The following is a 14,222-nucleotide window of genomic DNA, read 5'->3' as shown; positions in this document are numbered from 1 at the left end:
CCAAATATTGAAACCTTAGGGGTAAGAGGCATCGATTAAGTAAATAAGAACTTCCAATACAAAGCTGGAAGTCATGCTATTTCAATTAAAAAATTTTTCCTTGAAAGGTGTTAGATGGATGACCAGCATGACTCTATTGTTAAAGGAAGAGTATGATGTACAGGTTCAAAACACTACTAATTTGAGGTGGAGAAAATATATTTTAAATTAAATAAATTAAAAATATGATTAAAAATTGCAGTCCAGCATTGTGATGATATCACAATAAATAATTGCTCATTTTTAATTAATTTTTTTCATTGACCCCTCCAATCAACTCCTGAGCCTGAATTGACCTGACTCAATGTTATATCAACCACTTTGTGGACCCTTTTTATAGAGGAATTATCCTTAGGCCTACTCATATTTCATTTCATAAATTTAAACTCTATACTAAGACTGTATCCAAGTTTTTTTAAGTTATAATAGTTCTACATGATAATCTTTCTTAAACTAGAATCATGTTTAATAAAGTAAATGTTAAATAAAGTAGATTGTGTTTAATTAGCTACATTTTACACACTTCTTAGATTTAGAAAATCTGAGAAATTTGTAAAATGTAGCTAATTGAGCATGATGAAAAAAATATTCAGCATCATATTGTGGGAAATAATAAATATGTAAGTATAATTAATATTTAGTAAACATGTTTTTATATTATTTTTTAGTTAGCATTATTGACTTAAGTGAATAATTTTAATATATTACAAAGAGTTAGTGTATTATAAGGAATTTAAAATGTTTTATTTTTGTTTCTAACTATAAAGTGAAAGCAATTTTAGTACAGTAGAGCATCGATTATCCGACTTAATTGGGGACTGGGGTTGGTCGGATAACCGAAAAGTATGAAAAAATACATTATTAGTATAGTGTATTAGGCCTGGTTTAAATACTAGCCTCCCTTTCATGGTCAAGCCAGTGCTGCCAGCTAAAACATGCAAAAATTTAACAAAAATAATATTAAAGTAGCCAAGACATAACCAAATATTGTAGCGCCACATCACTAGCGGACATTTGAATTTGCCGACTAGAACGCAGTCGGTTAACTGATAAGTCAGTTAATCGGGGGTCAGATAATCGATGCTCTACTATATTTGTATAATGTACATTTGTTTGAAGAATACAAATTAAAATATATTAACAAAAATATAAACTATTTCTGTGATTATATTAAATTTTTCATCATAATTCATTACATTATTTTTAGAATAATTTTATATATTTGTATGTTTACCATAGTCAGTTTAAGAATTCTAATAAATACATATATTTATATATTGTATCCTATTCTTAAAACATTGTTTTAAAATAACAATATTTTAATTATTTAATGATTTAGTAGCTAATTAATATTATTTTTAATTTAAGAAATGAACAGAGAAAAAAAGCCTTATCTCACTTGATAAATTTAACAAAAGAAGGATCTTCTATTCTGTGGGAAGAACATTTTCGAACTGTTCTCAGATTGCTCATAGAAACAATAGAAGATAGTGATGTAAGTAAATACTGTTTATTTTTCAATCATGAGATTATTTTTAATTTAGAGTGATTACAAGAGAAGTCCAAGTCTGTTAAATAGTAAAATCTAATTTTGATTGTATTTCAGTAATTGTATAGAATATTAATATTATACAATAACTTTAAAAGTCATGAGAAATAATATAAAATAAAGTTTAAGTGAAAATCTGCTTTTAAGATAAAGATAAATTTCATAATGTTTTTATTTGGATGAAATAAATTTCTTGTATTCAAAACCGAAATTCAGTATGGAATTATAACTAAAAAATATCTCAATGGGAGATAAGTTTTAATATAATGATTGATTCTCTAATTAGATATCATTTCATGAAATGATAATGAAAAAAATGTTCACTTATTTGTTATTAAATTTGATATTTCTTTTGGTTATTAACTTAAGATATAAGTACAAGTGGTCCTCTACTTTTGTACCTAATTGGTTTCTGAAATGTATATGAAAGTTGAAATGTACGAAAGTAGAGCAAATGTTAAAAAACATCAGAAAAGGTTTACAAAATATTTATTTTTTTATTGATTAGTATCTGGTGTTTTCTTTATAAATTTGTCAAGAGATAGCTGAATTGTACTCTTCTTTTTCTTTTCTTTTCTTGATAAAGAGTTCTGTAGAGAGTTGTGGTATGTCTTTTTCTATTTCTCTTCATACATGATATATGATCTCCATTGGATCACATTTTTCCATTATGGTCAAAAATTTGTCAAGATGTCCCTGCTCAAGACTGAACCTCTGACTCCAAAAATGGATGTGATTAACATCGGAGAGGTGGGGAGAGACTAGTGACTAATTGTTCATGAGAAGTGGAGAATCATTACACAAAAGTACAAGCATTTTGCCATATATATCAATAAAAATTGAAAGTACAAAATGTGTACAAAAATAGAGAACCATCTGTATATGTAAAGTTCAAGGATATTATTTCATTACAGTATTGCTTTATATGAACTATTAATGATACACAAAATGCTATTGTTGAAATATTTCTTTCTGAACTGAATAATAAATCACCAGTAATATAAGAAATAATAATAATTTAAATTAAGATGTATTTTATATTTATACATTTATTTATTCCATTTTCAAAAATTGCTTTAAATTAGTCTCACTAAATTTCAATTCATTGAATACAATAACTTTTCTTATTTCATGTAAATAATTCTGTAGGTAAGTATTCAGATTCAAGTATTTTTTCACAACAGAAAGAAATTTTTTTTATCTGAGATTATTGAAGGAATTTTGATGTTGCTAAATCAGATGCAAGATTTCTGAATTAGTTGCTTCATTCTAATTTTTGGTTTGATAAAATTGTTGATTAATACTGTCCATTCTTCTCATAATTAAAAATTTTAATTATTAAGAGTAAATTTAATTGAATGCTTGATATATATAAGAATCAAATAGTTTAAAATTTCTGTATTTTTTAAAGTATGTATGAATATATCAGATTCTAATATCTTCATTGCAATAATAATGCAGTGTCAAACCTAAAATTGTTATCATGATTTTTGAACCTCTTTCTTGTTGGCTGATAATTCTTACAACCGTTAAAAATAGTTTTACCAATAGAAAATTAATTGCCATAACTTGAAAACACACAGTTTTTTATATAAAGTAATTTTTTTTACTTTGAATCATAACTACATTAGCAAGAACAATATATGTTCAAAATTGATCAAATTCTGACAAATAATGCTATATATGACAAAAATTTTTGCAAAGATACTTGAAAATCACTTTCTGATTTTTTTATTAAGATGATGATGAACCAAATTAACATAGCCTTATGTGTCTATTGTAAATTTAAAATTATAAAGGATATGATGCACACAAGTGGCAGCGAATACAGCAAGATGATGTCTTCAACTTTTACTTTAAAACTCTACTCCACACAGTTATTCTTGAACAGCAAGAATTCACTAAGCTTTATCTTTTGCATCATGTATTGTTAAGCTGTATTTCTAACAACCAATAACAAGTTGTTGAAATTTGTTTTAAGATTTTTTAGAGGGAGAAATTTTTAAATTGATTAAAGTTTTGTTGAATAGCAAGTTAAAAACCTATACAAATGCCATGAAATACCATGAACAACTTTATTTCTATGCTTTTCTGTATATACAATAAAATTTAATTTTAATACTATATTACATAACAATGCCATCTTAAAGGCAAGTTTTTTAAATGTTAAAAAGAAGTTTTAAATTAATTGCTCTAGTTAAAATGGAAAACAGTTCATTTTAGAATTAAGAAAATATATTAAATTATTTATTTAAACTTGTACCATTTATTGTTGACAGTTTTTTATTATAGATATATTATTTTTGAAATCATTAATCTTAATTTTCAATATTGGGTTTTAATATTTTTTTTGGTGTAAAATTCTTTCAGATGTGTATTCGATCTTTAGCATTAAGAGCATTATGTGAACTCATTAGAAGGCAAGCACATAGGTTTCATGGTTACGTTGAATTAACAATAATAAAAATTCTGGAAGCTCATAGAGATCAAGAAAGAGAAGTATTTATCTTAAATTTTCTACTTATATTCAGACCTAAAATCAAAGTTCTCTTATTTTTTATAAATTTGTTAACTGCTATTAAAACTATAATTTTTGAATGCAGTGCATTCTTAGTAATCTGAACTCCACTTAATCCTAATTGTGTTTGAATATTGTGATAAGTATTCTTGCCAAAAATAAAAAATAATCACAAAGATTATATTTTAAATTTTTAGCAAGAATACTGATTCATACATTTTAGCATAAAATGTATAAACCAAATAGTGTAAAAATTTATAAAACAGTCAAATTTAGGAATGAATTAAGTTTGTAAACTGAAACAAATTTTTCCATAAGAAACAATGTAAAATAGATTAATCCTTTCCCAACCCCCAAAACAGTTTTTTTTTTTTTTTAGATGCATTTTATGCATAAAAATGTCTTCAAATGTAATATAATATGATCTATAATATAGTATTATCTAAAATGTTTGAAATTGCATTCTGGTTCTATTCTATTTAACACTGAACCCATTCTGGCAGTACTAAGATTAACGCAAAAAGTTATCAAATGATTTGGTCTGTTGTCTAGACTTGCTGGACATCTTCATCCACCAACAAATGTATTTTGCTCATGGCTCTTTGAGTTATAAACTCATAAACCTGGATGGTCTCTATGTCCATTGGTCAACAAATGTATCATACCATTTGGAGAAGACCTTAGCTATGTTACTCACTACAATTGTTCCCAACTCCAATTTTGTGGTCTCTTCAATGTTACAAGCCAAAACAAGTATCATTAACAGATTGGGTTGAATCTCAGCAGAAACTTTTTGGTTTTACAAAATTGATATAAATTCACTCAATCCATTCATACCAAATTTTGAGGCTGTAATCCTTGCTAACATCCTTTTGCTAGAAAAAGCTTTCACAGTCTAGTCCAACAAATACTTGGTATATGGGAGGCTCTCCTTCTGGTCACACAACACAATTACTTCCAATTTAATGGCCAGTTTTTAAAAAAAAAAAAAAAAAAAAGTGGTCCCTAGGGCTCTCCTCTTTCAGCTATTTTGGTTGAGTTAATTATGAGAAATAGAGTAGAAAGTGTTTTACTTGTCCATTACAATATGTTACCCCTTACTCTATATTTGGTATGTAGATGATATCTTAATTGCAGGGGATGGTAACATTGAGGAATTGTTAACTTTCATTCAATTTCTAGCCAGAGTTTACTCCTCTGTTTCTTTCTGTATGGAAGAAGAAAAGGAAAGTAAGATTACATTCCTAGATTTGTCTATACATGGGACTTCTACACAACTCTGGTTCACAGTGCACCACAAATTTGAACTACTCCCTTACATCATACCAGCCAACTGCCAGATACATAAATGCAGCCATTGCTGCTAATATCCACAAGGCATATTTATACCTTTCGTCACCCTCACTTGGACACAAAGAATTGAGTCAGGTTGTTACAGCAGTACACAATGCTGGTTATACAACATTCAAGTATGTAAATAATCTTGTCCACAACTCTCTTTCCACCAACTGCTTTGAGATCTGATGACAAAAAGAAGAGTCAGGTGTTTGCTCAACTGTCCATTCCATATTTGGGGGTTGTTATGCATTGTATTGTATGTGCTTTCAAGAGACATGGCATTGTACTTCCTATCAAACCACAGACCAAAAATATTTTATATTTGGGCCACAACTAGAAAATTGGTTTGTCACTTTCAAGAACATCAAGATGATATCAAAAAATTGCAGAACCACTACCGAACTTGCTAGAAACACTTTAGAAAATGGTTACAATGTATTATGGGCTGCCACTCTACTTTAACAGTGCTCAGATTGCAGGGTTGTTTTACATTAGAACACACAGTTTGTGTAATGAACCTTCACTCGAACCTTCCAGCAATATGGCGCAAGTTATACGAGAAGTTAACGCAATAATTTTTGTTCAAGTTAATTCTAAATCTACTTCTAATTTTTATTTATTTATTATTATTATTGTTGTTGTTGTTGTTGTTGTTGTTGTTGTTGTTATAGTTTTTTCAATGTATTGATGCATCCTATGGAATATGTTTTAAATTTGCTGTTTGGAACATGTTAATGTATATTTTAAATTGTAAGATTCCATTATTCTATACCTTAAGAAGACAATCTGGAATTTCTTGAAAGTACTTTTAGTAATATTTCAAGTAAAATAATTATACCAACAAGACAGTGTTAATATTTTTTTAGTAATATCTGTATCTGTTCTATATATACAAGAAATTCCCATGTAAAGCATGACAGAATATTTTTTATGAGAAAGTAGAGTCTGAAGAATGAGAAGAGCTTAAAATCAAGAGCTTGACATTGTGATGCTGTTTCTATATCCCTTTACAAAGCCATTCTTACTCGATGTTGCTCAAGTCTGTCTTCACAGCCTTCTGGGTCTCAGTTGTTGTTGTTATTTTAAATCTAGAATTTACCTGATTAATTTTAGTTTTACTCTTACACTTTCCCCTAGGCATATTTTTGGACAAAATAGTGAGTCTTTTTAATTTCATATTGATAAAACAAAGATGAATTGTATGAACATTAGTTATATTAGTGATCTTGTAAGTCATTGTTAGCATTTGTAAAAATAACTGCAGATATCTTTTAAAATGTTTCAAAGGTGGACGAAGATTTGATGCATATTCAGATAGGATTGATAGAATAAGTCAAACACAACACTTGAGTGATCTGCCAAGGGAGATGCCTACTGGGAAAACTTTGTATAGGAAATAGCTACTATTTAGCTGTTATACATGTAAAGAAATCCCAGAAAACTACATGATCAGCCCATCGGTCAGGTATGAACTCGCAATTGATGGAGTGGCTACTAGAAAACTCCAGATTTCCCAGTGGACCATCTGCTTAGTGATCTTTTCTTATTTTAATATGTTATATTTCATATTGGAAAATTAGCAAGCAAAATAAAGTGCTCTCTATTGTATTAAATTAAAAATAGTTTTTTTCTAATTCAAATCATAAGCTGTTGTGATACAGCTTATATGAACAGACATTTGGCCTGCAGCAATGTACATTTTGTAACTTCTAATTTGAAAACAACCAAAACTTTTAAAACAAAATTTTCTTGCAATACTCTTTAACACAGTTACTAAGCAATACTCTGCAATATACATTATTGCTTAGTATTTCTGGTAAATATTGCTTAAACAAATTGCAGAATGCCGATAATAATCTATGTTGTACTAATATATTGTCTTTCAACAAATAAAAATGTTTTCAGCAAAATGAAACAGCTGGATAGAAAAACTTTAGTCCTTCTCACAAGCGTTTATTCCCCATTGCCATGAAAATGAAAGCTTAGTGATCATCCAAAGCATTCAGTGCTTGACATGCATAATGCATGCAAATTGTGACTACTATGGGAAAGCCAACATTTCTTTTAAACCTGAACAGCATTTTGGAAAGGACTGTAAATGATGTGAACCTGAAAGTTAAGATTATTGTAATGACTGACACAGAAGACGAACTCACAAAACCCATTAACAGCATCAATGATAGTGGGTCCATGGTGCACTAGCAGCAGCATAAGATGTAAGTGCAGGAGACCGGAGACCTCATATTCTGAAGAGAGTTAGAAGATGCAAGTGACATAATTATTGAAAGAGAATGCAATTATACTTATTTTTCCCCTGATAATCATTTTTGGAGACTAATTATTGCTGGTCTGCACAACTTGCTAATCAATCATCTTGTCCCATTCCAAGCAGAAATTATTCATTTTATTCAGTCACCAGATGGACATGCAAAGGAAATGAATTCATGAGTGAAGAAAAGGCTAGAATCACATACCTTGCAGATACAATTAATCCTCCTCATAGAAAATATTTTACAGAAAAATCCTGCTATTCAAAGAGAGAATACAACATCTATAAGCAAGAACAAATTATCACAACTGTCCTTCAAAAAAATGACTATAACACACTGCAGGCAGTGCAACCATGCATATTGCAATGAACATCATGCAAATCAACATGTTAATTGCTGCAAATAAATTTTATAATAATAATTAAGTTTCTGAACTTGTATCAAAACTAGTTTATTCCATCACATATTTGTTAAATTACTGTAAGTATTCTGACATAAAAATCAATCATAAAACTTATGAAGTTGTGTGTTTTTATACTAATGAGATATGCTTTGTGGGTGGGGGGATTAAGCAGAATACTAATGGCCATTTTGAAGTTTAATAACATGTTTGCTTTTACGAATACAAATTTGTCAAAAAATCTTAGGGAGGAATAAACTTTTTATTTTAATTTAAATAAATAATAAATTATAAAATGAATTCTTCGTATTCCTTTTTGACTTCCATTTCTTTATAATCCTGCTAATCCAAACAACCTATACAATAATTAATTTTCATTAACAAGAATGCACTGCAATTCCATTATGTCATTAGTCAATTTATAATTGTTTGTAAAAATCAACTTATGAATTATTACTGGAGAAATTAAAAAGTATAATGTCCAAATGACAATTTTTATTAAAATGTACTTAAATGTTTGATAATTCGTAATACATTAATTTTTAGGACTGTAGATTTTAGGTCTTTGTTATAAACCATAAAATAATAATAATTAAAAAAAATGCTTAAAATTAAAATTTTGATAGGTATTACGTGTAGCAGATATATGTTCAGCTGTTGCTGCAAGTGTTCTTCCTCCTGAACAGTGTGTTAGAACTTTAAAACCTATTATCATTACAGCAGAATTTCCTATCAGCTTAGCAGCTGTCAAGATGCTCTCTAAAGTAAGTGTTATATATATTATATTCATTTGTTTTAAATAGATAAATTTATTTTAATATATAACTATTATAAAATTTATTCATTTGGCAAAACTAATTATTTATGTTTACATTATAATGTAGTAATATATTATTAAATATCTTGCTTACTTGCTTCTAGTAAATTAAGAATTATATAATGGCCACCAAAAAAAATATGGCCTATATCAGTTAAAGTAATTTTAACTGAAAATGTAGATCTTGACTTTATTTGGCTTCATTAACTAGTCTTTAAGTTTTTGGTAAAGCATGAAATTGTTTAGTTCTTAATCCGTAAATGTTTCAAATCATAAAATATAAATAATTTTCAATTGATAAAATTTAATAATTTCTGGAGAACAAGAACTAATAACTTTCAGTAATAATTCATGTTTAATAAAATGTGATATATTACAGTATATTTTAAGTTTTGTAGTTTTTAAGATCAAATTATAATTAGAAATATTTTTTGCTAATGTACCTTTATTATTTAGTATATAAATTTAAAAATAACAGACAACAAGCTTTCCTATCAACTTAAAAAGTTTTTCAGTAAAAATAATTTATAGAAGTTCAAAAACTTATGTTGATGTTAATTGTAATTGAAAAAATATTAATTTACATTTTGTATGAAAGAAAATAGAACAAATGCTATTTGGATATGGTGACAATGACAAAATATTTTTAATTATATGATCCTATATGAGTGAAATAGAAAATACTTTAGAGTTAAATACAGGTACTCCTCACTTTACGACCAATCGAGTTTCGACCTGCAATTCGGGGAATCCCCTTTCTCAGCTTGAGTGTCGATCAGTGGCGAATGGTGACATGCCGCACTAAGCTGTACTATAATAGTCTTATAGTACTATAATAGGCTAATAGCGTACTATAATAGTCTTTTTATGAATAAATTTGAAGTTTGTTGCATAATTTGTATAATTTTACAATGATCCTATATTCCTGGGGCAAGCTCCTCGCTTATCGACGTAGTCGTTGGAACGGAACTCGGTCATAAAGTGAGGAATACCTATATTTATTTCCACTCACATAAAACAGAAAAATATGCATAGGATATATGTAAATTTTACAAATAAAATTTATTTTGTTGAAAAGAATGTGATAAACTCTTTCAAATAATATAAAAAAGAATGATTTTCAGTTAAAATAAAAATTGAAATAATGTTATGAAGGATCCAAGTAAAGACATAAGATGTTATCCAATGATAAAAAAGCTAAATTCAGTCTTAACTATATTCTTACATATGCTTTTAATTTTTTGTATTTTATACAGTTATTAATATATTAATTTAATATTTTAGTTGGTGGACCAATATCCAAAGAACATAATTGTGCAGTTGTTACCAGATATTATGCCAGCTCTTATAAAAGTAAGTATAATATATAAATGTTAGTTATTTTTTAACAAGTTAGTCTTAGAGGCTGTCTCCTATTCTGTTTAATGCTGTCAACATGAAAACAAGACTTTTGAATTAAATGAATATCTTCAAATATTTTTAAACTTGAAATCATTTTTTCCATTTGTTGTGCTGCAATTTGAAAAAATTGTAGACTTATAAATTCCCACTTCTGTCTGTCTGTCTTTCTTTAATCTTGAGAACAGAGTTAGGTAGATGAAATCCGAGACCAGGTGTGGAAATTTCAGGGACACGAGGCCCCAATTAACCACATATGATATCCAATGCAAACCAGAAGTCACGTTATTTCAATTCAAAACTTTACCCCTGAAAACAGTTTAATAGATAACAGGCACAAGTTTATAAAAAACTAGCTGACCCGGCCACGCGTTGTTGTGGCTCAAAATGTATCTATTATAAATGTGTAACACTTCCCCGTGGGGAGAATTTCAAAAAATCCCCTTTTAGTGTATATTCTGTTGACGTCACCTATTAAAACGCAAAAAACCGCATGTAAAATAGTATAAATAGAAGCCGAGTTCTTCACAGTAAGCCTTAATCCTGTCCCTTTCCCCGCTGGGGAATATCGAAAAATCCCTTTTTAGTGTATATTCTGTTGACGTCACCTATTAAAACGCAAAAAAACCACATGTAAAATAGTATAAATAGAAGCCGAGTTCTTCACAGTAAGCCTTAATCCCGTCCATCTCCCCCCCCCGTAGGGAGAATTTCGACATGTATATTATATAAAAACACGTGCATATTCGAATGCAACGTTGTGTCAAAATTTCAAAGGAATCGGTTGGAACAAACAAACGTTGTATTTTATTTATATAGATAGGTAGAAAATGATCTGCTTCAGTCCATTCTCACAGAAAAGCATAATGCCTCACAGAAAAGCAAACTTAGGTCGTCGGAAGTTAGCGCCATCTGTTGGACATAAAAGCCTTAATCCATATATAAATATATTTTTGAAAGGGGGGAAATGGTGATCTTCACATATGCCACAAACCTTCGCGGGAATGTATTAAACAACTTCGCAAAGTTTCATGGTAATCGGATAAATGGTGTGGTAATGCATGAAGGACAAACACACACACACACACACACACACACACACATACATTCGTTTTTATATATATAGATAATAAGAACAAGTTCTTATATCTTTGTTTCATGTCAATTATCTATTTCAGAATTAAAGTAAATAAACTATTTATTTTTTGTCATTTCCAGTATTTGTTTAAAATTTTTATGGAAACACATCTTCCTTATCATCAAATGTCACTGCATGCCACTGCAATATAAATATCTCTATGAATCTCTTTTATATTCATTATTAGTTTAAATTAAGAAATTTATGAATAATTCTTTAGAGTTGTCTCAGATGACCATTATATATGATAATTTAATATAATCACTATTTCTATACATGTAATGGCCTAATACTTCTAGTCCTTTATATTATTTTATTAAATATTACTCTATTCTGACTATAACCTATTAATACAACTTATTATACTGATTTAACTTGAGGATGAGATTAAAGAAACTGAATCAGTCTCTTTTTCAAATGAATAAACTTTTATTTGCATCTGTATATAATAATTTCTTGTGTTTTGGACTTTTTTGTCCCTCGTCAGCAGGTGTTTTATAAAGTTATATTTCTAAAATACAAAAGTTTTTAATTATACAATTTTAAAAAATTATAAAATTTAAACTTCAATTACATACTTAGAAATAAGCTGTCTGAAGTATTTTAACTTATGCATAAGTCTTCCAAGTTTTTTTTTTTTTTTTAAATTTCTGAATGATAAAAATTTTTAACCAGGCTAAAAATAAAAAATTACAAAGGAAAAATCATTTTGAATTTTATTTTTTATTAATTAATTATAAACTCTTATTATTATTTCTTACTTGTTTATTTCTTTTTGCCTCCTCTTTTCTTTTCTTTATTTCTTTCACTTTTGTAACAACATTGGCTGTGCTTTCTTCTTCCTCTCTCATTCTTCTGCTGTTGTGTTTAAATAGCATTATTATTAAGACACCATCTATAAATTTAATAATTCCAAGTTTTTTTTTACATCCAATGTGGAAGACTTATTCATAAGTTAGGAATAAGTTGTCTGAAGTGTTTTAAGTATATAATTATGGTTTAAATTTTATAAGTTTAAAAAAAATTTCATTGTATAATTAAAATTTTTGTATTTTAGAAATATAACTGATAAAACACCTGCTGATGAGAGACAAAAAGGTCTAAAATACAAAAAATATCGTATACATAGTATGTGTAGTAATTTTTCAGTTGAAGAATTATTATTAAAACTTCATTTCATATTTATATTGGACTTCTATCAAATATGCAGTTTGTTTAATTTTAGGCATTTGATAATGAAGAAAGTCCAGTGCGGAAAGAAGCAGTATTCTGTACAGTAGCTATTCATTCTGTTGTGGGAGATGCCTTAAAACCGCATTTGGCAACATTAAGTGGAAGCAGGGTAGAGTATTACAGTTTTACCAAAATTAAAAATAAATGTATTATTTGTAATGTTTTATATGAATTTTTGCTTAGAATTTAAAATATGTTATTATTTTAGATGAAATTGTTGAATATTTATATCAAGAGAGCTCAAGCCCAAACTAATAATGGCAGTTCAGGTTCATCGAGTAATCCCTCCTCTTCCAGTTGCCATTAAAACATCATCATATTTGTTGAAAGCAATCTTTTATGGAATTTAGTTCAAACACAACAAACTTCATAATTGTGATTTTCTGCCATAATTACTAGGAAATGTTTTCCAATGTCAGTGTTATATAATTCATGCATGGGTGAAACTTTCCATTTAAAATGTGGCAGATAGAAGTTTCTGTATGTGTGAAAAACATCCATTCCACTCTTGTTTCACTACAAAAAGTGGGAACTTTTGTCAGGGAAAGAAATAGTGCCTCAAGATACAGATGATTGCACATAGCATTCAAGGTATAAGTGGATGCTGCAACAATTCAGTATTTGATGATGATGATGATGATACAATAGAACTATACCCGAAACTCGGAGATACTATCCTAAAGAAACAGAGAGGAAGATCCTATTTCTCTAGAAAATTATGATATCAAATTTAACAACTTCTTTTCTATCTGCATCTTGGATAGTACTTGTACACAGCAGTGCCATGTTATGATTTTCTTGAGTTGAGACAACTATTTTGAATTGGTGCTAATATTTATATCACCAAATGTATTATATTCATTATAGTTATATAAGTTGTTTTATATATAGTTATGGAGACATAATATGATTTTTATTGTACTTAAAACTGATTCATGTGTATTTTCTTGATCAATTTGTGATATTCAACAAAAGTAAATCTGCATTGTACATAAAGTGTTGTCATTATCTTAAAATTCAATCAGTATTAATTTAACATATGTCATCTATTAATAATGAATTTAATAGTAGATACTAACAGTAAATAACCTTCATTTAAACAAAGCACCAATTCATTATAGTGCCTTATGCATTCTCTTCTGTTCATCCTCTTTTGAAAACTTCATTCTATGCAGAAAGTGCCATGACTTGTTTTCACAACTATTGAATGAGTGCATGATAATGTGTATAGTGAAAGCCATTTGCATCACCCATCGACTTTGCAGTACGTTTTGAAAAGCTGCAATGATTATACAAAACATTTGGGACTACAATGTGCATTTGCTATGTATAGTGTACATTCCCTCCATGAAATAAATCATTGTCTTACACATTTTGTTTCTTCTCTTATATTTCTAATAGTGTTATTTTTTGGCAATTTACAGGAAAAACTAATTATTGCATGCCAAAATAAGCCAATATGCAATGTTCATAAGATTTCTCAAAATACATTATAGAGATTCTGGAAACTAAAAATACAAGT

At 28.4% G+C, this 14,222-nt stretch overlaps 1 protein-coding gene across 12 annotated transcripts in view; it reads left to right on the top strand.

Annotated features, from left to right (window-relative positions):
- Nucleotides 1-14,072, top strand: part of LOC136979043 (CLIP-associating protein 1-like) — a 196,749-nt gene extending 182,677 nt beyond the window's left edge. For all 12 annotated transcript variants that reach the window (XM_067274926.1, XM_067274923.1, XM_067274925.1 and 9 more), the window contains 6 exons: nucleotides 1,408-1,534; nucleotides 3,959-4,087; nucleotides 8,741-8,878; nucleotides 10,216-10,284; nucleotides 12,693-12,809; nucleotides 12,909-14,072. In XM_067274926.1, the coding sequence (XP_067131027.1) occupies nucleotides 1,408-1,534; nucleotides 3,959-4,087; nucleotides 8,741-8,878; nucleotides 10,216-10,284; nucleotides 12,693-12,809; nucleotides 12,909-13,007 (679 nt within the window). In that variant the 3' untranslated portion in view covers nucleotides 13,008-14,072. The remainder of the gene's footprint in view (nucleotides 1-1,407; nucleotides 1,535-3,958; nucleotides 4,088-8,740; nucleotides 8,879-10,215; nucleotides 10,285-12,692; nucleotides 12,810-12,908) is intronic.
- Nucleotides 14,073-14,222: the final 150 nt, after the last annotated feature.

The sequence above is a fragment of the Centruroides vittatus genome, unplaced genomic scaffold, assembly GCF_030686945.1.
Source record: "Centruroides vittatus isolate TY-2023 unplaced genomic scaffold, ASM3068694v2 contig_575, whole genome shotgun sequence".
NCBI classification, from domain to species: Eukaryota; Metazoa; Arthropoda; class Arachnida; order Scorpiones; family Buthidae; genus Centruroides; species Centruroides vittatus.
This window is presented reverse-complemented; position numbering and strand designations above follow the sequence as displayed.